The sequence below is a fragment of the Aphanomyces astaci genome (assembly GCF_000520075.1).
Source record: "Aphanomyces astaci strain APO3 unplaced genomic scaffold supercont1.66, whole genome shotgun sequence".
Taxonomy (NCBI): domain Eukaryota; phylum Oomycota; class Saprolegniomycetes; order Saprolegniales; family Verrucalvaceae; genus Aphanomyces; species Aphanomyces astaci.
This window is the reverse complement of record NW_009798329.1, coordinates 218,557-239,270: the sequence shown is the minus strand read 5'-3', so window position 1 is coordinate 239,270 and position 20,714 is coordinate 218,557. Positions and strand designations below refer to the sequence as shown.

Genomic DNA, 20,714 nt, shown 5'->3' with positions numbered 1-20,714 from the left:
ATTTCAATGATATTGTAGGCGCCCTCCTTGCGTTTAGTGTGGATGAGGGAAGACCAAGTTTCAATTGCGAACGTTTCGCCGCCTATGCAGTACTTCCAAGTCGACGGAGTTGAAGGAGTAGGAGGTCAGTTTCACTGAGCTCAAATGTCCGGGGATCTCCAAACTGGCCGGAAGTATGTATCTACTACATCGACTGGCTCAACAAACAGTACTTCCAAGTCGACGGAGTTGAAGGAGCGAGCAGGAGGTCAGTTTCACTTTGCTCAAATGGCCCCGAAGTACTATTAGTATGTACTACTACTTCGACGGTACTACTTCGACGGGCTCAACAAATAGTACTTTTAAGTCGACGGAGTTGAAGGAGCAGGAGGTCAGTTTCACTGAGCTCAAATGTCCGGGGATCTCCAAACTGGCCGGAAGTATGTATCTACTACATCGACTGGCTCAACAAACAGTACTTCCAAGTCGACGGAGTTGAAGGAGCGAGCAGGAGGTCAGTTTCACTTTGCTCAAATGGCCCCGAAGTACTATTAGTATGTACTACTACTTCGACGGTACTACTTCGACGGGCTCAACAAATAGTACTTTTAAGTCGACGGAGTTGAAGGAGCAGGAGGTCAGTTTCACTGAGCTCAAATGTCCGGGGATCTCCAAACTGTCCAGAAGTACTATTAGTGTGCACTACATCGACGGGCTCAACAAATAGTACTTCCAAGTCGACGGAGTTGAAGGAGCGAGCAGGAGGTCAGTTTCACTTTGTTCAAATGTCCGGGGATCTCCAAACTGCCCCGAAGTACTACTGTATTAGTACTACGTAGTATGTACTACTACTTCGACGGGGTCAACAAATTACTGCGAAATGCCAACACACAACCAACACTTGGAGAGTTTGGGGAAATGGTACTGTAAATATATATAAAGATGATAAAAAACGCGACCAAACCAAAACCGTGCCAAGGGAATACAGACAGTATAGAGAGAGCAAAACCACGACTTCATTTACTTCAAAATAAGTCCAACTTCTCTTGCTCTCTGTATTCCCTTGTTTGGTTTGCTTGTTCCTTATTCTTCCGTTTCGTGGGCTTCCAACACCGCCAACGCCTCCGCGATCTTCGCGTCCAACGCGTCCGGGGACTCCAGCAAATGCAACAATTCCCCATTGTCCATTTCGAGCAACATGCCCGTGATCTTGCCCGCCAATTCCGGTTGCGAGCGGTGGATCAACGGGAACAAGCGTTCGCCAATCATGTTCTTTTGGATGCTGGGGGACGCCGCCGCCAACGCCGCCGACGTCAACGGTTCCAACGTGGGCACACCGGCAGCGACCGCAGGGGCCGCAGGCTGGGGCGCCTGTTCCTGCAACGAAGGTTGGTTGCGGGCGTTCGCCGTGTACTTGAAGTTGTTGCGGTTGTTTTGGCGGGGGCCGTTGGGGTTGCCAGGTTGGCCTTGAGGAGGTCCGGCCAATTGGCCAGGGGGGCCTTGCGGCCGGCGACCACGAGGCTGACGCTGTTGACCTTGCAAGGGCACGCCGTACTGGGGCATGCCGTAGCCACCGGGACCACCGGGCACACCGGGTTGGCGGTAAGGAATGGGGCCGCGAGGAATGCCGCCACGGGGGATCATCTGCTGCGGGTACACGAATCCTTGGCGCGCTTGGGGCGGCAATTGGTTGGGCTGCGCGTAAAACATGGGCGCGGCGCCGTACATGGGAGGCTGGTGTTGCAAAGGCAAGCCGCGGCCGGCGACCATGCGTTGTTGCGCGTGTTGGGCTTCCAATTGTGCGCGGCGCACTTCTTTGCGTTGGGCCAACGCCACGTAAATGGGCTTGCCGTTGAGCAGCTTGCCGCTCAAGTCAGTCACGGCCTTGGTGGCTTCTTCCGGGGTGGCAAAGCACACAAAGCCAAAGCCGCGCGACGCGCCGGCTGGGTCACGCATGATGCGCGCGCTCGTGATCGTGCCCACGGCCGTGAACGCTTCGCGCAATTCTTCGTCGGTGAGCTGGTCGTCCAAGTTCTTCACGTACAAGTTGACGCCTTGGTACTTGTTGATACGTTCCATCTTCAACGCTTCAAACTTGTGGCGCAATTCGCGTTCGCGTTCGCTACGCTTCTGTGCTTTACCAACGTACAGTTCGATGTCGGCGCCATTGTCGTCCGTCGCCACCACCTTGCCGTTCAGCTTGTCCGTGGCCTCGCGGGCAGCTTCGGGTTCTTCGAAGTTGACGAAGCCGAATCCGCGGTTGTTTTCCGAGGTCGTGTCCTTCATCACCACGCACGACGAGATCACTCCAAACGGTTCGAATTCCGAGCGCAACTTGGCGTCGTCCCAGTTGTGGGGAATGTTCTTGATGTAGCAGTTGGTCCAGTCCGAATCGGCGGGGCGGTTTTCGCGCTTTTGGAAATGGCCGACGAACACTTCGGTGCCGGCAATCAACATGCCGTTGATCTTTTCGATGGCAAGGTACGCGGCTTCGGCCGTCTCGTAGTGGACGTACCCGTAGCCCTTGGAGTTTCCGTTCAAGTCGTACGCGACCTTGCACGACAAGATGTTGCCGAACAGAGAAAACGTGTCGTACAACGCCTTGTTGTCGATCGACGTGTCGAGGTTCTTGACAAAGATGTTGCCCACGCCCGACTTGCGCAAGGTCGGGTCACGTTGGGACCACATGATGCGGCACGGCACGCTCTTGATGCTCGTGTAGTTCATCGTGTCCAACGCACGCTCGGCGTCGCTCACGTTGTGGAAGTTCACGTACGCGTAACCCAACGAACGACGGGTGACCGCATCACGGCACACACGGATCGACGCGACAGGCCCCACAGCGTTGAAAATTTCAAACAACAACGCCTACGTGCATCACATGGTGTCAGTCTATCGGTTCTTTCTCCCTGTCTCGTCTCGTCTCTGTACCTCTGTCACTTCTGGGTGGATGTCCCCGACATAAAGGGACGCGGTGTGGAAAGGTTGCGCAGCCGCCGAGTTGTTGGTAGCAGGGGCGGCGTTGGCAACGGGGCTCGACGGAGCAGCAGAGGTGGCGGCGGCGGAAGAGCTCATGTTGGAAGGGATGATTTTTCTGTTTTTTTATGAAGGAAAAGTAAGGTAGACCAATCTTCGGGGAAGAAGAAAGCAAACCAAAAAACGGGAATGACCAGACCTCAGTATCCGTTGGCGGCGCTGCACCAGTCAAAAAAAGCCCCGCCCCAGTTCCCCACCACCCTCAAACGAGCCAATCAATGAACACGATGACGCTAATCCCGCCAATCAAATCGCGTGAGGCGCCGAATCCCCTCCACAAATGCATACTTCTGACAATCGCGGTGCAACTGCGCAAAGACGGCTACGGAAAAAACCTGCCAAACCCAATACGTCGCAAGATCTGCATTCGCAAACCGGTCGTGATACCACCACTCGTTTTTGAGTTCAAGGTTCAACCCCGCAAGATACCGCAGGGACAGCGCCGTGAAGATGCAGGGGTGCTGGACTTTGACAGACAACAGGATGATATCGAGATGCTGTGGATGAGCGAGATGATGCGAGATGAGATCTCGTCCTGTGGATCACAGGTTGGCTGACAGGTGCAGGTTGAAGTTGAACGGACGTCCCGAACGACGGCATTGCAGGATTGCTGCGAGAGCGACAGGAAGAAGACGGGTATTTGACGATGGCCAAGTGGTGTGAAGAAGGATTGTTGTGGGGCAGGTATTGTGACGCAGGTTGCAAGTGGACGACCGAGTGGCCGAATGAATGCACGAGGGATTCTGAGCGGCTAGAGTTGATACGGCAGGCCATTGGGTGTCCATGGGCTAGATTTGGAGGTGATGGCCTTCGTCCCTGGAGAACTATGTCTGGAAGTTGTGGTCGGTCCCTTGGTCAACCTCGTGGACATATACGGCGGTGTCGGATGGAGATCTTGACATTTCAGCCCAAATGTGACTGGAAAGCCCTTTCTGGTTGACTGTGCCATCATTAGTGCGGTCCATACACGACGTTGTTACATGCTTAGAGGAGACCATCTTTGTCCAGAGGGGGATCTACATACATGTACCGGTAGATTGTACACCATAAACGACGATGGAAGGAAGGTGACGTCCACATATTGGGATTACAGGGGTTCACTCGAAGAGCATCGGACATTCCTGGAGCGATGTCCATGTCCCCAGGCTTCAGCCCCTTGTTCCTGCACAACATGACCCATGTCCACCATACTCAGTAGAAACAGGAGGAAGGAGCGGCACATTTCGTCTTTCCTGCACTATGATTGGCTATAATTCATCTCACAAGTCAGTGTGATTGGCTTATGGAGTTTATATCCACAACATTGTGTGGAAAACATGTCGATCGAGTACGTCTGCGGCTGTGGGCGGCAGTATCCGTTGGCGGAGCTGTACTGGAGCGACACATGCAAGAAGATCGTGTGTCCGTGGCCAACTTGTTCGCTACAAGAGATCGACTCGTACTTCTGCCGCTTCCAGATGGACAATCTGCCGTCGAAGGAAGCGGCGGCGTACAAGAATCGATCGGCGCGGACGTTTGCGTGCCCCGACTGCAGGAGCACGTTGCAAACGATCAAGCACGACAAGTACACGTTCTTCTGCGCGCACTGCCGCTGGGACTCGGATTCGATTCAGCTGACCGACGAAGACCCGGACACGTTGATGATGGTCGCCAACACGAGGGAGCGGGAAGAGCATGTGTTTGACGTGCTCCTGGCGCACTACCAGCAGAGAGCCGCCGCGCAAACCTCCATTCAACACACGAGAAGCTTCATGTCCAAGCGCTCGTTCACTTCTGCATCCTCGTCGAGGTACCTCGTCCATTTCCCCTGAACAATCATCCAACCAGTACCCGACCACCCAGGTTCATCAAGTATTCCCAGAGGCCTCCTCCTGCAATGCAACTTGGCTGGAAGATGGAGAATTTAGACGCCAAGCTCAAGGACACGTTGTCGACGGTATCGTCTGCGGTCGACACGGCCCTCGTCGAGCAATGCCGCCAAAAGTTCCCTCACCACGAATCCTTCCATGGCATCGACGCTGTCCGCGCGGCACAGTGCGACGACATGGCGGCGGTTTCCACCTTGGCGCAGCGAAACCTATGCACGCCGCTTCTTCAATCGCGGGACGTCTCAGCATTGTTCCCATCACGTCCTGATTTGCGCGTGAAGCGGTCGTGGCGGTGTGTCCATCCGCCATGTCTTGCATGATGAAACGTGGCTGAATATGGAGTGTGTTCTCCATGTAGATGCGTCGAGAGTATGGCGAGCGGCGCGCCTGGGATCTTGGTCAAGCCGCAGATCAACCCCATGACAGGGGACAGTTCCATGGTCGTGGGCGCGTCGTGGTGGAAGAAAGCTACGCTGGCCCTCCACATGCTTCCTAGCGTCACCATTCGTCGTGTATGGGAGCCCAAGGATGCCGCCATCGTCGTCGCGTGGCTGCTCGTGGAGAATCCGCTGGACGAAGACATTGTGCTTGTATTAACGCAAGATGGGCATGGGGATGTGATGATGCCGTCGGCGCCGATTCGGGTCGGCGGGTACGAAGACCCGAACCTGATTGACACGACCGGCGCGGACATTCTCCAGTTTATTGGTACTGTACGCCCATGGAATGATATCGTTTCTGACAAGGGTACTTACTGGGTAGACATGACCCAAGCCGCGTCGGCGGCGGTGCTCGTGTCCCGCAACTACGCCAAGATCAAGCTGGAAACGTCCGTCGAGATGGCGCCGCGCTGTGTGCATGTGAACATTGCCATGTATGACGCTGCGTCGTCACCTTCGACTTTGGATGTGGTGACCATGCCGTTGTTGAGCCGGTTTGCCGTCGTCGTGAATATTCCAGTCGGTACCCCCCCCCCATGCAACACGAATCATGATAAGTAATATGAAAATGGTGTGATGGTATTGGATATGACGACGATCAAGACGACGCTTCCAAGAACAACCGAATGCGCTCTAACATGTCCGCCTTGATGGAGTCCGGCACGGAGGCTACGAAGGACGTCAGATGACGGTCGTATGAGAGAGAGAGAGAGAGAGAGAGAGGCAGGCGTACATCGCCCTTTCGGGGTGATCTCGTCCACGAGATCGTCGACCGTGATTTGGTCGATTCCCTTTGTCTTGATCAGTTCTACATTCCACACGTCCGTGATCGTCGGCACGAACGCAAGTGCACGTACCCTTGCAGTACATGCGCATTTCATCACGCCACCCGCACTCGACAAGCTTTTGCCGCAAGATCTCTTTCAATCTACATGCACATAGATAAACATCCACGTCACGATGTACACACATCCGCACCGTTCTTTCTCGCCAGACTCGATCAGCTTCTGATTGATCGTCTCCTTCACCTGCTCATCTCGCAGCTTTTGCTGGCCGTACGCTCTACTCACAGCCAACAACAGGATAATGACATACCGGATTTCCATGAACGAAGCGCTTGCACTCACTCGGACATGTTGATCGCGCTGTCCAAGGGTCAGGGTGATGCAACGGCCTTCCGGTTAATAACCGTACTACGTAAGCGTTTCAAAACACCAGTTTAAGGAACATCAGAAAGTGGTCACAAATCGATTGCTTTGCATGCTGCACAAACAGTAAGATTGTGCGACGGTTCGCCGCCGACAAGCCTGCAGGACCCTTCCATGCACAATACCTCGAACAAGGCGATTCCTGTAGATACCCCACCTACGTTGCATCATCTGAACTATTCCTTTGCAGGCCAAGGCAGCGGCGGCTACAAAGGCGACGGACGTGAAGAAGCGGAAATGGCAACTGCAAACGTACCTGGACAGGCGGGACTTCCAAGGCGCCATGACGCTGCTGCGCTTCCAAGCCAAACATGGCGAAGGATCGCGTCTGAACACGCTGTGGACGGCTTATTGCCTCTTCCATATGGGCGAGTACGTGCAAGCGCTTGAGCATTACGAGCAAGTGTTGGTTCGTCCAGGAACATCATGATCGTTCTCCAAGTTCTCATGCAAACATCTGTGGCGATAGAAACTCGACACAGAAGATGACAGCACCGACGCCAGTCGATCGAACCCCATCTTGGCCAACATGGCGTGCTGCTATCTCTACCTCAGTGTACAAACCCAATCACCTACCTCTCCATGACCGTAGTCAAAACCTTTGTCGGTAACTAGTATTATGACTTTGCCAAATCCGCATTGGCAAAAATCGTCGCCCCAGCTGACACCGCCACAGCCGAGCTGCACCAGCGTCTTCGGCTGGTGTTAGCCCAACGAACAAACGACTCGGAGGTCGTCGATTCGTTGTTGTACGACCTCCGGACATCGTCCATCCCAAGCCAACTCGCCGCCGCCGCCGTGTTGTTTCACCAGCGCAACTTTCACGGCGTACGTGGCTATATCTCCTACCTACCACTCTAACAAGTTAGTCCAAATTCACTGCAAGATAGACATACTAGTACCCATCATCATGAAGCCTATAAGTACTAGAGTACTCGTGTGCTATTTGTACCTAATCAAATCTATCCAATCATGGGTAGGCGGCGGATATATACAAGCGCGTTCTCGCCCGCCATGAAACACACGCAGCGATCAACGTGTACTTGGCCATGTGCTACTACCACTTGGAATACTTTGACATTTCGTCCGAGTTGCTGGCCACGTACCTCGCCACTTCGGACGGTCACAGCAACGTTGCCAAGAACTTGCTGGCGTGCAACACGTTTCACTTGGTGGATGGGGTCGCCGCGGAAAAGTCTCTTCAGTTGCATCTCCCTCAACCGGTTGGTTACCTTCCTAGTATGACTAGTCCTGGTAGCTCGGGGATACTACAGTACTAGTAGTACTTACTAGTTCCGCGTCGCATTCGTCACCGTAGACGAGAGGACATGCGCTCGTGGAGCACAACGTCGTCGTGTTCCGACAAGGGGACGTCGGCCTGCGCCTGTGGCCGCCGCTTCTTGGCACTGTGCCCGAAGCTAAACTCAATTTAGCCCTCTTTCACATCAAACACGATACGTTTGAGAAAGCGTTCGACCTCCTCGATACGTTCGAACCAGCGCAGCCCATCGCGTACATTTTAAAAGGTACGACGATATCCGTCGTTCTAGTACTACTAGTAGTAGTAGTAGTAGTAGCTAGACTAATCGGGACGATGCTAGCTATTGTGCACATGTGGATGGGGCAACAGCAAGTGGAAACCAACCAAGCTCATCACAATATCACAACCCCCACGAACGAGCACTTGTTTCTCAGTGAAAAGTTCTTTGAAACAGTCGGCGCCGCGCCATCGGAATGCGACACCATACGAGGCCGACAGGCTATGGCGTCAATGTACATGCTTCGAAACGAGGTCATACCTTTGGCACTTGGCTACATACAATATATATTTATATATATATTATATATATATATATATTAGGCATATCTAAAGAACAATATACATAGATTTGATATATGTATTTTAGTCCTTATATATATATATACGTATATTGTTCGCTAGATGTATATATATATAAATATGCCCTCTATTCTATTTCTTGTGGATAAGGCAGCGTCTTAGTATGGTTACTGTATATTGGTGATGGTAATTTAAATAGTTTGACACGGCGTTGGTGTACTTGAAGTCGATTGCCATGTATCATGTCCACGACGACGCGTTCAATTGGAACTATGGCGTGGCGCTAGCTGCCACGGGCATGTATTCGGTACATATATATATATATATATATATATATATATATTGTGTTTTTCACGGAATGATGATATATATATATATATGAAGGAGGGAGAAAGCGTGCTCTGTCAAGTTCAGCACCCTTCCTGGCGCCAGCACTTCATTTACGTGGCGTGGCTGTCGAGATGCCACATCCGATCCATCTCGCAGTCGCACCTGGCGTGGGACGTGTATCTGAACGTCCGAAATGCTGCCAACGCTCTCAAGCTGCTCAAACTCATCGCAAACGAATATTACCTTGTACGTAGGGGTCCAGTATATATATATATATCCACGAAATACGCGCAAATATATATATATATAGTCTTTGACGATATATTTGTTGATGGTGTGGATATATATATATCTAGATGGCCGACTATTATTTCGCGGCCAAGGCATTTGACGTGCTGGAGCGCGTGGACCCAGATCCAGAGTTCTGGGAAGCCAAGCGTGGCGCTTGTGTGGGGTACTTTCACAAAGTACAATATATATATAATTGTTTATCATTGAAGATATATACATATATTTGGCACATGGACGTAGGCGGTATCGGGGAAATGCGACACGACCAAGCTCGTCGAAGTGCTCAATATGCTCGAAGCTTCCAAGCACAATCAAGGCAAAGTGATGGCACGGACGCTGCGAACGTACTGCGAGTCGGTGCATTTGATCTAAAACGACGTTAACGTCAATACTGTATTTCTGTAATTTCCATAATAATACATAGTATTCGACTGCAGTTCATTATAATGTGAGGTTCACTACTATGCTATGGCGACCTTCTACGACGACCACCGTTGGTGGTGGTGCTGGGTACTGTCGCCCCGTAGCAGCAACTTCTGGAGCTTCTTGTTGGACACACTACAGAGCGCTTCAAAGATCCACCACCGAGTCATTTGCGCCGCCAGCAACGCGATGGCCACGTCCATCTCGTGTGGACTCGTGGCAATTTGTGGCCATTGGAAGGTGCCAACGTTCGTCATCGCGGACGTCACTGGGGCTGCCACGTACCCCGCCACACAGTCCCCCACACTCAACGCCCCTTTCAAATACTCCCCCTCCAGTCGTCGACACGACTCGTGGGTGCATTCGCCCTCGTTCCACTTGGTAAAGATCGCCGCAATGTGTTTGTCGTCGTCGGCTTCGTCTGGCAGAGAGCTACTAGTACTACTAGTACTACTACTAGCAAGGCAACAAGTTGACGCAATGGCAAGGTCTACGCTGTTCTTGTCCGTGGGTACATTAAACTTGGTAGTGGTGAACAGTGAAGGGATATGGGTTGGCACTCTGTCCAAGACTAGCCCCGTTGCTTCCGATATCCACGCCCGCACCAGCAAGTTGGCCAGCAGGACGTACACCATGTCGTCGTGCTGATCGGTCAAAGTCTTTTCGGTAGATTTTTGGATGTCGCTGGCCGAAGCAGTGCCACACTGCAAAGTCGTACGCACGAGGGGCTTGGTCCTATTATCCTGGCGCGAGGGTTCAGTAGAGTCTGGTTGATCCGACCCTGCACTGGCTTTCTGTAAGAGCCCTTGATCGGTCGAAGTTGGCGGGCGGCGCAACAGATACAGCTGGGGGTCACAAAGGGTCACATTCATGACAGCTTCCGACACCCACGCACGCACCAGGAGGTTTGCAAGCAAGACGATCTCCAACGACATCACTTGGTGAGATTGCTCGACGTCAGAACCACCAGGGCACTGTCGCACCACTGATTCCATCAACGGTCCGACTTGTAGCGGTGTTAAAGCCGTTGGGAAATCAATCGAGTCGTTCACATGTTGACTTTGTGAGGACAATGGTCTTGGCCGCAGAACTTCCTGCTTTGTAGGCGATTCGTCGGTGGATAAAGCAGTTGTGGGGGTTATTTGTTCGGCTAGGCCGTCGCCGTCAGCGACATCCAAAACTCGGCCCATGGCGTCAGATACCCACGCTCGAACGAGGAGGTTCGCTAGCAGCACCACTTCTAAGGACATTTCATCGTCGAGGACCGAGCCAATTGGAGCAGTTGCCGCCGCCGGGAGTGCCGTGGGCAACAAACAATCTGGGTCGGGCGAAGGGGAAACCGTCGAGACGTCAGATGTTGCCCCTTCGACTGTCGTGACAGCACTCGATGCATGGTCAGTACAACTGGAAGCAATCTGGTTCAAAGTGGAATCGGCGGCACGGGGATCAAGCGGAGCCTCGGCGATGGCATCCAGGACACAACCCATGGCGTCACACGTCCACGCTCGAACAAGGAGACTTGCCAAAAGGACGACTTCAAAGGACACTTCATCGTCTGTCGAGTTCTCGCGGGGGGCAGTTGTTGCTGGGGATATGGTAAAGGATGGAGCAGGGAACGGGATCAAAACAGAGGGCACCACTGGAGTGACCTCCTCGGGGGGATAACTCCCTTGGCCGGGGGGGATAGACATTGGTGCTGCATCGAGTACCAGCACCATCGCTTCGAAAGTCCACGCACGGACGAGGAGATTCGCCCACAGTACGACTTCGAGGGGGGGTATTGTTTCGCCTTCGCCGGTCGAGTTGACGACAGCCTTGGACGCAGCAGCATCCACAGCAAAAGGTGATGTGTGAGATGGAGGAGTGCCGCCGTCGCTGTGAGGCACTTGCAGTTCGTTGCGTTCAATGATTGGACAGTCAAGAGGGAAGTACGAGTGGTCATCGTGGCTTAGCAGCGAGGTGGAGCTGCCAGTAGTGACATCCACTGGAATTGGAAACGAACTGTCATACATCACGCGAAGTATCGCCTCTGATGTCCAAGCCCGTACAAGCAGATTCGCCAGCAGTACCACTTCCAACGACTCGTTGTTGTCGTCCCTTGCCCAACCTTTTAAACATATTGGTCTAGTCTCAGCTTCCTGTGGACATGGAGCGGTCGTCAAGTCAAGTTGCGGCTGTTCCTTTGCCGAGGACGAGATACAGGAAGGAACGGCATCGTGATCAGCTTGCCATCGGTCGACAATGTTGAGCACGGCGTCGGATGTCCACGCGCGGACAAGCAAGTTGGCCACGAGCACGACCTCCAGCGACACATCATGTTCTTCGTCGTGGTCCCGATGGGTTGAAACGAAAGCCCCCGACTCTGGAGAAACGACGGGGGGAGTCACAGCGTCGATAAAACAACCCGCTTCGACAAAGTGGATGGCTGGGGGCGTCGACACAGGGGCTGTTTGGTCGTGGTGGCATGAAAACCGAACAATCGCGTCCATCGTCTCGTACAGCCACAGCCGAACCAGCTGCCCCGCAACGAACGACACGGCCACGCCCCGCTCGTCCTCACGACCGTCTTCCAAGTCCAACGTAGCAGTCACTGAATCATCTGGTTGAGCGTGCATCGTCGATACCAACTCGTTTGGTGTGTCTGGCGGTGGTGACGATGACACGTCGTATGACGTGGCAGCCTGGGCGTCGTGATGTTGCCGAAAGGTGGAAAATCGCACGACGTCGTCCAGTGTAAAGTAAATCCATCCCCTGACGAGCTGCGCCGTGAGTAGCGATACCTCCACACTTCCCCCCACTGGAGCTTGGCCATCGAGTTCTGGATCGCTTAGGGACGACTCTGGTCGACGGGCGGTGGCTTGGTCAAAGTACAGAATCGGCGGACGGAGGATGGTCGCATCCGACACATCGTGGCGAAGGAGGCCTTGGTCAATGAAAACAACAGAGGAAGATGAGGAAATAAGCGACTCCACGGCGTTCAGCATGCCTTGAAATAACCATGCTTTGACCAACGGAGCCACAGACGACACTTGGACGTTCCAAACATCACCATCGTCAAATGCCATGGGATTCGAAGGACTGCTCGAATGGATGGCTGTTAGAGGGTCGAGGAGACTCGTGATGACGTGGCACTCTGCTGTGGCGCGGTCGCGAATAGGGACCATGGGGTGTTCGTGAGGTCGCGTGGTGAATCGAACCACGCGTTGCAGCGTTTCAACGATCCACGCTTGGACCAACTGGGCGGCCAAGACGGACGCCGCCACCGACAGTTGGCTGTCCGCTTCACCTTCTTTGTACTCGTCGTTGGCAGTTGTAAGAGGTGCTGCCGCTCCGCCACTCTCGGCCGCATCTGTTATAGACATACTGTTGACGCTGGTACCATCTTGTAGACCTTCCTCGTTGCATTTTTCATGCGACAATGTCACCAGTGGATTTCGAGAAGGAATTGCACGGCTGAGCTTGTCCAATATCTCGTACACCCAACCATGAACAAGCAGATGTGATACCCTGGACACTTCAAATGACACAGGTTTTCCTCCTTCGTCATCGCCGTCGTGCATGTCGTCGTGGGAAGCCGCCGTCCCACTGTCAATCACACCCGTCTTCGAGACAGCACCCCTTGGCCCAATGCCCCAAGAACTGCCTAAGCGATCATCTAACATGGTGCTGTATATCCACAATTGCACCAGCTGCCGGGCCAGCTTTGACGTGACTAGGCACACGACGTCGTTAATTTCTTCGTCCGTCGACCCCCCTTTATGAGGTTTCAGTTCCGTTCCTTCGAGTTCGACGGACGCCGGGCTGTCCCCCCCTTCGTCCCCGCAGACTCCAAACTCCACGCCGTGGACATCCCCCCCGATGCTTTGATATGCAGGCAATCTGTTGTGATCCTGGTCTTCGTCGTCAAAGTCAGCGTCAGCATCCACAGCCCCGACGTCATCGTCAAAGTCATCGTCAGCATACTCATCCACAGCCCCGACTTGTTGCGTCTGGGCCAATCGATCAACCGTGTCATACACCCATATCTGCACCAATTGGCTGGCAACCAACGACACTTGGACGCTGTGCCGGTGATGTACTACGTCGTCCAGAAGCGTTGTGTCGGCCGTCCGCAGATTGGGTGGATCGCGCTCTTCGTCGGTAGAATCAACGTGTAGAAGGGAGTGGTCGTGGTGGGGGTCAGTGGGTGGCGTGGAAAAGAACTGCGTGACTCGCGCCAGCGTTTCGTACATCCACGCCTGGACGAGGCGTTGAGCCAGCATCGCCGATGCCACACTCCACTCGTCACAGTCGTCGCCTTGGGCGGTTGCCCCTTTGGTTGTTTCTACTTCCTCGTCTCGCCCCCAATCTTCAGAAGCATGCTGCTGCTGGTGGTGGTTGTGGTGGTGCTCGTGGGGCCGCGTGGAGAACGTCGTGACGCGGTCCAGCGTTTCGTAGATCCAAGATTGCACCAATTGAGCGGCTACCAGCGACACGTCCACGGCCAAGTGCTGGTCTTTTGGGTCCTCACTGACCATTGAAAAACCATCATTCACCAAGGACGAAGGCGACGAGGGGGTTGAGGGGGGTTCAAGGGGGTCAAGTGGTGGGGGGAGGTTGGGGACCAGGCTGGCTGCCGGGAGTAAGTCCTCGCCCGAATAAGCTGGAGGGGTCACTATTCGATTTATACAACTCACTACAGCGGTGTGTATCCAAGCCCTAACCAATTGACTGGCCACCACCGACACTTGCACGACCAGAGATTCGTCTTCAATTGTTTTGGTGGAGGGAGTGTCAAGCCCCTCGATTTCTTTTCCAGGAACCGTCACCACGGGAGGAAACATGTCAACTGGAACCCCCTCTGGAGTAGAAACAAAACCTTCAAAATCCGCCTCGTAGCAGACCTCGTCCCTTTCTTGCAGCGTGTCTGTGGGTTGTACGTCGCTTGCGGCTGCTGCTGTTGTCGGTGCCTCTTTTGCAGCCTCGTGTTGAAACTCTGGTGTTCCCAGTGTGGCTTGTTCCAGCCGTTCTAGCTCGTGAATCTGACACGAATACGATGACGACACCGTGTCGCAGATGTCGTCCATGGCCAGTCCACACAAAGGACTAATATCGGGAGGGGACAGCTGCGCCATCACGATGAGAGTTGGTGCAGCTGTTGTGGCTTGCGACACCAGTTTATCCATCGTGTCATACAGCCATACTTGGACGAGTTGGGAGGCCACTCGAGCGATCGCCACGTCATACTCGTCCACGTACGGTGGTGGAAGCGCTTCGAATGACTCACTGACACGGCGTCTATTTGCATTATCCATGTTGTCTTCTTCGTCTTGCCATTGCACGCTTAAAGGGATGGGGTCCCCCACAAGTCGATTTTGCACATCGCAGGAACACCCTCGAACCATTTGACCACCCGCCAACATCGAGACCTCTATAGACGGGGCCATCATTCCTTGGACGTCGGCGTTAGGGGGTTCTTGGTGGTTTGTGGAGGTAGCGCTCCATGCCGGCAATTCCTGAGCAGTCGCCACCGTTGGACAAAACTCCAGTGCGTTGTCGTCGTCGTCACAAAGTGGACTCCTGCTTTGTTGGTCGTGTTTCGATTGACTTAGACTGAGCGTTGCATCGTACAGCCAACTCCCAACCAATTGGGCAGCGAGAAGGGGCACCAGCACATCGTGGTCGGTGTCGTCGCGCAGGGCAAACTCCACCGGACAAGTCGTTCCAGGGACTTTGCCGTTCTTTGCATCGGTGTTTTGCAGTCCCACGAACGTGTTGGCAGGGGTCATAGGGACGAACCGTCGGTCGGTTGGTCGTCGGGCAGTCTCGATCACGGTCTCCACGAGCATCAAGTCCGCCGCGACCACATCCAGGTCCAATGTCGAAATGGGAGGGAAGAAGGCGCCGACAAATGTGTTGGCGGGCGTCATCGGCCCGTACCGGCGCGGACTTAGTGCTTTCCCGTTGTCATGGGGCGGTGAAGCGTCCAAGGGTGCCAACAACTCGACGAATGCGCAGGGGTCAACACCCTTGGCAGCCCCTGATCCGTCTGTAGCCAAGTCGGTCTTCCTGTCGACTAACAGGTCTGCCTCCTCAGGATCGCCGGTCGGGCGGGTGGAAGTATGGGGCGTTTGGGACTGCAGAGGTGGCTCGAGAAAAGCAGTCGTGTCGTCAGTGTGGTCGCGGGGAGGCTCGTCAGAGATGACGCCCAGTGTGTTGGTGTCTTGTTGTTGTTCTTGGCCAGGACTCGTCATGTCTTCCACTGGTCCTTTCGACGGATGTTTCTCTGTTGCGGACGACAAAGCAGCATCACGTGGAGTCGCCTGGTCGACAATGCCGTCCCTAGTCGCGTGCGTCCGCCCCGTCACCGCCGCCGTCGTGATACAAGGCCTTGTGGGCTCGAAGCTGTCCACGGTGGGTTCAATGTTGCGTGGATGCAGTGGCATGTCGGCGGTACACGATACTCCATCCGGGGGAGGGATAGAGGGAGTTCCGTTGACAGGGAAGGTTGGGTTCACATCAGCAGTAGCACCTTCTGAACCCCCGCCGCCATTCGGAGCAGCTTGTGAACTGGTATCTACCGTTCGACGGAACCGAAACACGCTCGAGCCGACGTGTTCCGAAGAACCGAGGGGGGTAATGACCTTGGGCGGGGGGGGGACAGGGCGAGTCGGGCTCGTCCTCGCCGTCTGTTTCTCGTCTTCTTCGATTGGGCCCCCCCATGCCTGATCCACCACGATAAGGGGCACTGACATCTGTCGAGGGGACACCCCCACGCTGCTGGATCGACCTGGGGGTCGTTTGATGGCCACTTCGATCGCCGGGTCGCCCTGCTTCACAATCACCGAGTGGGCTTGGGTGGACTTTGGAGACCCCACGAGCGGTCGATCCGACGCCGCCGCCGCCTGTTTTGGCTTGGGGGATGTCGTGGGGGAGGCTGGAAAGGCTGCTTTGGGGGGGTTGGCGGGGCGCTTGGGGGGACTGCTGCCGGTCTGTCGCGTGGGTCGCGACGGTCGTTTGGCCGTTGATTTCATGTCGGACGACTGGAGGGATTCCAGGGACGGCAAGTTTGGGTCGGACGGACTCGGGCGGACCCTGGTCGTCATGGTGGTCCTTGGATTTGATTCGCCAGGCGGCTTGGACGCAGCAAACGCATTCGCAGACAGCACATTGCTTTCGTTCGTCCCGTAGGTTGGCGTCATTTGTGCTTGAACGCGTTTGCTTGGAGGCGACGCCACCGACGGCAGCTGGAGGTTGTACACGACCCCTTCGGCAGGTCGGGCCTTGGCGCCCCCTTTGCGGGCTTTGGTTCCTATGGCGGAGCTTGCAACTTGTTTACCTAACACAAATACCCACGAATATGGCCTCAATACGAGCGAACAAAGCGTGACAGTAACGCTACCTTTTTTAGGCGACGACGCTTTGGCTAGTTGCTGGCACACCGTGTCCGAATACTTGACAATTCCTGCATCCACCAGGCCAATTTTAATATATACCAGTAGTCAGAAACAGTTCAAACGAAGTGAACTCTATCCGTATCGAGGGTCATAACATATGCAAACGTGCCTGCGTCGTTGGCGTATCGGACCATCGCCGACGACACTGTCGGGATCGCCCCCAGCTCCTGCATCACCTGGGTCACAGTTCGATCCAACGACATCAAGCTGCATAGTTCATGAGACCATAGCTGTGCTATCTATTATATTGATAACTGTGACGTACCAAAGAAGGAGGGTGCTCAGGGCGCAGCTGAGTTTCCGGCCGTTGTCGTCCTGGACTAGGCTGGCTTTGAGCATAGTCGTTACCGCGTGGAGGAACATCCATTCGTTGTCGGCAGCCACGGTGGACGCAGCTCGAATTTGGTCGATCGTGTCTTTGCCTCGCTGGTCGCACACTTGGGCCAGCACTACGTAGGTAGATTGGTATCAAAGCAAACAAGGCAACTGGGTTATTATGTACCGAGGCAGGCATAAATCGTGATTTGCGACGGATGCTTGTCTGTTTGAAACAGCAAGAGCCGCACGAGCAGCGGTAGAATCCCCACAGACAGCAGCGCGTCGATGCTGCCTGTGGCTGCATACTTGACAAGCGGTAGCAGCGCTCCACATGCAGATGCCTGCATAGCCACCACAGTGTCAGCAAGGCAGGTAGGCAGGCAGTGCAATCCCACTAGTTCGCGTCGTTTACCTGCAAAATGGTGTCATTGGGAAATCGTCGCAAGGCATCTGAGATCAACCCGACAGCCCCGTTGTCGACGAAGATATGATTGCTCTCCAGACACACACAGCTCAGCTTTCGCATGAGCACGAACCCGTAGGACTGGACCACGGCCACCCCCGCCTTGGTGTGAAGCATCGACATCACTGTGTGCTCGCCACGGAGTCGGTGCATCTGCACAGCGCCGTCTCGATGGCGAAGTAGCTTGAGCAGCGCAGAAAACGCATTCTTCTACTCCATGCACACTTGACCATCAGTGTTTGTTTGCAAAAAGGGGGTGAAAGTAAGGGGGACGACGTACGACATTGAGGCCAGTCACATTGTCCACGACCAGTGAGTTGAGAATGTCCTCGACGTTGCTGGCGTTGTAACTGCCATCGCCAGCACCACCACCAGCCGTGGTGTCATCGATTGTACTCGAGTCGGCATTCATGCAAGTTGACTACCCGTTGGTCATGAGGTGGAGTACCTCAACAACTGGAATACCAGGCTCGGAAAGGCAGTTTCAGGACTTGGTGACGTCGTTTTGCATGTTATTTTAAGCGCGCTGTCGAAACTCCTCTACGGTACTATTGTACTATGTAGTTACGGTAGCTACTGTACACTCTGTCGGTACATATACAGTATGTACCAACTCTATAATCGCGACTACACATGGCGACTTGAAGTTCCACTCCTGTGACCATCCACCTACCCAACTGCAATGTAGTAGTACTACAGTACTACGTCAGTCAATACTGTATTCGAGTGTGTTCATACTGTAGTAACTACTACTATGGAGTACTAGTACTCAATTGAGATACAGTATACTACGTAGTATTGATGCCATCGTGAACAAACAGGTTCATACAGTACGGTGGTCAACAACAACCATTGATTTTGAATCTCAACCAAATGAGGATTTATATATATATATATGTGTCCAAATCGTCTTGCGTTTAGTATCGGAGACACAATAGGACCAAAACGTCGTCGTACCTTATTTCGATGTCGAGATGCATGAAAATTGTTTTCTCACAATAATATATGGTGCGAATTCTAAAAAAAGAAAGCCTTTGTCCCACATTCGGACCTGTATATCGCCAACATCCAGCCGAATGCAACGTTGGGGTAAGGTTTGTCCCAAATCGGTACTTGGGCAATACCCCACGCCCCCTCGGTTCTGACACGTTTAAACACGCTTTTTCGACGGTTCCCACGTTTAACGTGTCCAACCTCACCCTTTACCACAAGACGTTTTTTGACTACCCATCCGCCCGTTTGGGTGTTCTTCCCAAAACACTCGAACAAAGAGTACACATTCGGCGCCATGAGTGATAGCGACCCCCGCCCGAAAGCCAAGAAGGACCAGCGGTACCGGTGTTCGCTCTGCCACAAGGCAGGACAGACCATCGGATACAACGCCGTGCACTGCCATTGGGACCGTATCCACAAGGAACATGGACACCCGTCGTCGCGAACGTTTCGAGACTTGCACATCGAAGTGGCCGCACCAGGTGTGATTGTGGACGGAGCCAACGATGAACCCGAGAACGATACGGAAGACGACGAAAGTGGCCCGACGACGACGATCGTTGCGAATGTCGAAGACACCGCGACCCCAGTCGTCCGCACCAAAGGACCTGTGAAGAAGAAGCGAGAAAAGAAGCGGGGCATCAACGAACTTCTGAACGACTCGGCAACTTCCACGACGTCGTCCTCGGTGCCGCCGCAACAGTCGGTGGACGCATCCTTGCAGTCACAGGACGCACCTCGTCACCACCGCGGCTCTCCACGTCAGAGTCCACACCACCATCACCACCAACACGACGCATGGACCCGCGAGATGGAACACCGCCGTCGGTTGGCGGCATCGTCCACCCCACACCACCACCACATTTCGTTGCCCCCGCCATCGCTGCACTCCTCCTCCACCACCCATCCATCTTCATCATCCCAGTCGTTCCCGGCGCCGTACGCCCACCACCCGATCTACCACCACCACCAGCCCCGTCACCACCCAGACCACGACCACCACCATGACGACGAACGATTGCGCGGCGTGGTGGCGGCAGCCGCGTTGGCGCAAGCGTCGTCATCATCGTCGTACCCCGAGTCGACTCCAGACTCTACCGATGGCCGGCATGTCAAGCGGGAGCCGTCGTCCGGGATCAAAGACCTCTTGAACGACGGTCCCCGCCAGCACCATCCCCATCATCATATGCTGACTCAACACCACCCGCCATACCACCAGGAAGTCGCATCTCCATGGGAACACGCCGTGGAACGACTGGGCCAGCGCCTCGTCCGCGCCGAAGAAACGATCATGCTGCTCACACATCGCTGCAACGTACTCTCGGATGCAAACCAGCACCTAGGCCAGCTGCTCACGGGGGTGGACGCCAACGTGAGCAACCTCAACGGCATCGTGAACCAGTTTGTAATGCGGATCGCCCCGCAGCACCAGCACACACCCCCTGCCTCGCCCCATGCCAGATCGGACCCCCCCGCGGCGGCTGCGGCGGCCCTCGCTGGTCTGAATGGGTCAAGTCCGCACCAATCGCCACAGCCCTCTGAAGTAAAGACACGGGAGCTAGCGACCGAATCAACGGATGACGGAAGCGAGTAGCGCAACACGATTATGGGGCGGACGCGGAACTATGGGCTAAGGGACGATGTGGGCATTTCGCACTTGAAGTGTATGATTGGTGACAGAAGCCAGTTATATATATTATATATTTTATATATTGCACCAAGATGTCGAGCAGGTACATACAGTACTAGTAACTGTAGTGTGAAGGTTGGGAGTACTAATCTTATACTACTGTACGTACAGTACTTCCCAACTGCTTCGAAGTACTACGTAGTAGTACATAGTAATAATATGTGAAAATCACAACAACTTGCACCTGAGATTCCATTTTCAATCCATGTGTCAGATACACTGTACGTGACGCTGTACTGTACCGTAAAGTACAAACTCACCTATTTCAAGCGATATGAATGTAGCTACAGTTGCCCTCGTCGACCCATACAGTAGTATTATGTACTACTTGTTACTGTACTACATACTGTATACGAGTATGTACTAGTAAATGTAGTAGTAGTACTAGTTATTGTACGA

At 54.0% G+C, this 20,714-nt stretch overlaps 6 protein-coding genes across 6 annotated transcripts; 2 read left to right on the top strand and 4 right to left on the bottom strand.

The window, feature by feature from the left end:
- Positions 1 to 888: 888 nt before the first annotated feature.
- Positions 889 to 3,175, bottom strand: H257_15119 (hypothetical protein). The gene is made up of 2 exons (XM_009843115.1): positions 2,911 to 3,175; positions 889 to 2,847 (listed from the first exon to the last, which is right to left on the bottom strand). Exons 1-2 carry the CDS (start codon positions 3,052 to 3,054, stop codon positions 1,063 to 1,065), a joined length of 1,929 nt encoding a protein of 642 aa, XP_009841417.1. The 5' UTR covers positions 3,055 to 3,175; the 3' UTR covers positions 889 to 1,062.
- A 1,149-nt stretch (positions 3,176 to 4,324) lies between these two features.
- Positions 4,325 to 5,912, top strand: H257_15118 (hypothetical protein). The gene is made up of 4 exons (XM_009843114.1): positions 4,325 to 4,804; positions 4,858 to 5,175; positions 5,242 to 5,591; positions 5,646 to 5,912. Exons 1-4 carry the CDS (start codon positions 4,332 to 4,334, stop codon positions 5,882 to 5,884), a joined length of 1,380 nt encoding a protein of 459 aa, XP_009841416.1. The 5' UTR covers positions 4,325 to 4,331; the 3' UTR covers positions 5,885 to 5,912.
- H257_15117 (hypothetical protein) lies at positions 5,878 to 6,696 on the bottom strand. Its single transcript, XM_009843113.1, has 6 exons — positions 6,657 to 6,696; positions 6,451 to 6,516; positions 6,302 to 6,385; positions 6,181 to 6,251; positions 6,057 to 6,131; positions 5,878 to 5,992 (listed from the first exon to the last, which is right to left on the bottom strand). Exons 2-6 carry the CDS (start codon positions 6,456 to 6,458, stop codon positions 5,922 to 5,924), a joined length of 309 nt encoding a protein of 102 aa, XP_009841415.1. The 5' UTR covers positions 6,459 to 6,516; positions 6,657 to 6,696; the 3' UTR covers positions 5,878 to 5,921.
- Positions 6,589 to 9,429, top strand: H257_15116 (hypothetical protein). The gene is made up of 11 exons (XM_009843112.1): positions 6,589 to 6,675; positions 6,722 to 6,940; positions 7,001 to 7,087; positions 7,147 to 7,359; positions 7,512 to 7,754; positions 7,850 to 8,057; positions 8,133 to 8,323; positions 8,571 to 8,678; positions 8,756 to 8,947; positions 9,058 to 9,168; positions 9,233 to 9,429. The coding sequence occupies exons 1-11, from the start codon at positions 6,646 to 6,648 to the stop codon at positions 9,362 to 9,364; spliced, it is 1,734 nt and encodes a 577-aa protein (XP_009841414.1). The 5' UTR covers positions 6,589 to 6,645; the 3' UTR covers positions 9,365 to 9,429.
- A 42-nt stretch (positions 9,430 to 9,471) lies between these two features.
- Positions 9,472 to 18,106, bottom strand: H257_15115 (hypothetical protein; the record flags this gene model as incomplete). The annotated part of the gene is made up of 7 exons (XM_009843111.1): positions 17,913 to 18,106; positions 17,582 to 17,842; positions 17,354 to 17,510; positions 17,117 to 17,300; positions 16,961 to 17,058; positions 16,797 to 16,859; positions 9,472 to 16,733 (listed from the first exon to the last, which is right to left on the bottom strand). The coding sequence occupies exons 1-7, from the start codon at positions 18,042 to 18,044 to the stop codon at positions 9,472 to 9,474; spliced, it is 8,157 nt and encodes a 2,718-aa protein (XP_009841413.1). The 5' UTR covers positions 18,045 to 18,106.
- Positions 18,107 to 18,886: 780 nt separating this feature from the next.
- H257_15114 (hypothetical protein) lies at positions 18,887 to 20,499 on the bottom strand. The gene has a single exon (XM_009843110.1). The coding sequence runs from the start codon at positions 19,690 to 19,692 to the stop codon at positions 19,267 to 19,269; it is 426 nt and encodes a 141-aa protein (XP_009841412.1). The 5' UTR covers positions 19,693 to 20,499; the 3' UTR covers positions 18,887 to 19,266.
- Positions 20,500 to 20,714: the final 215 nt, after the last annotated feature.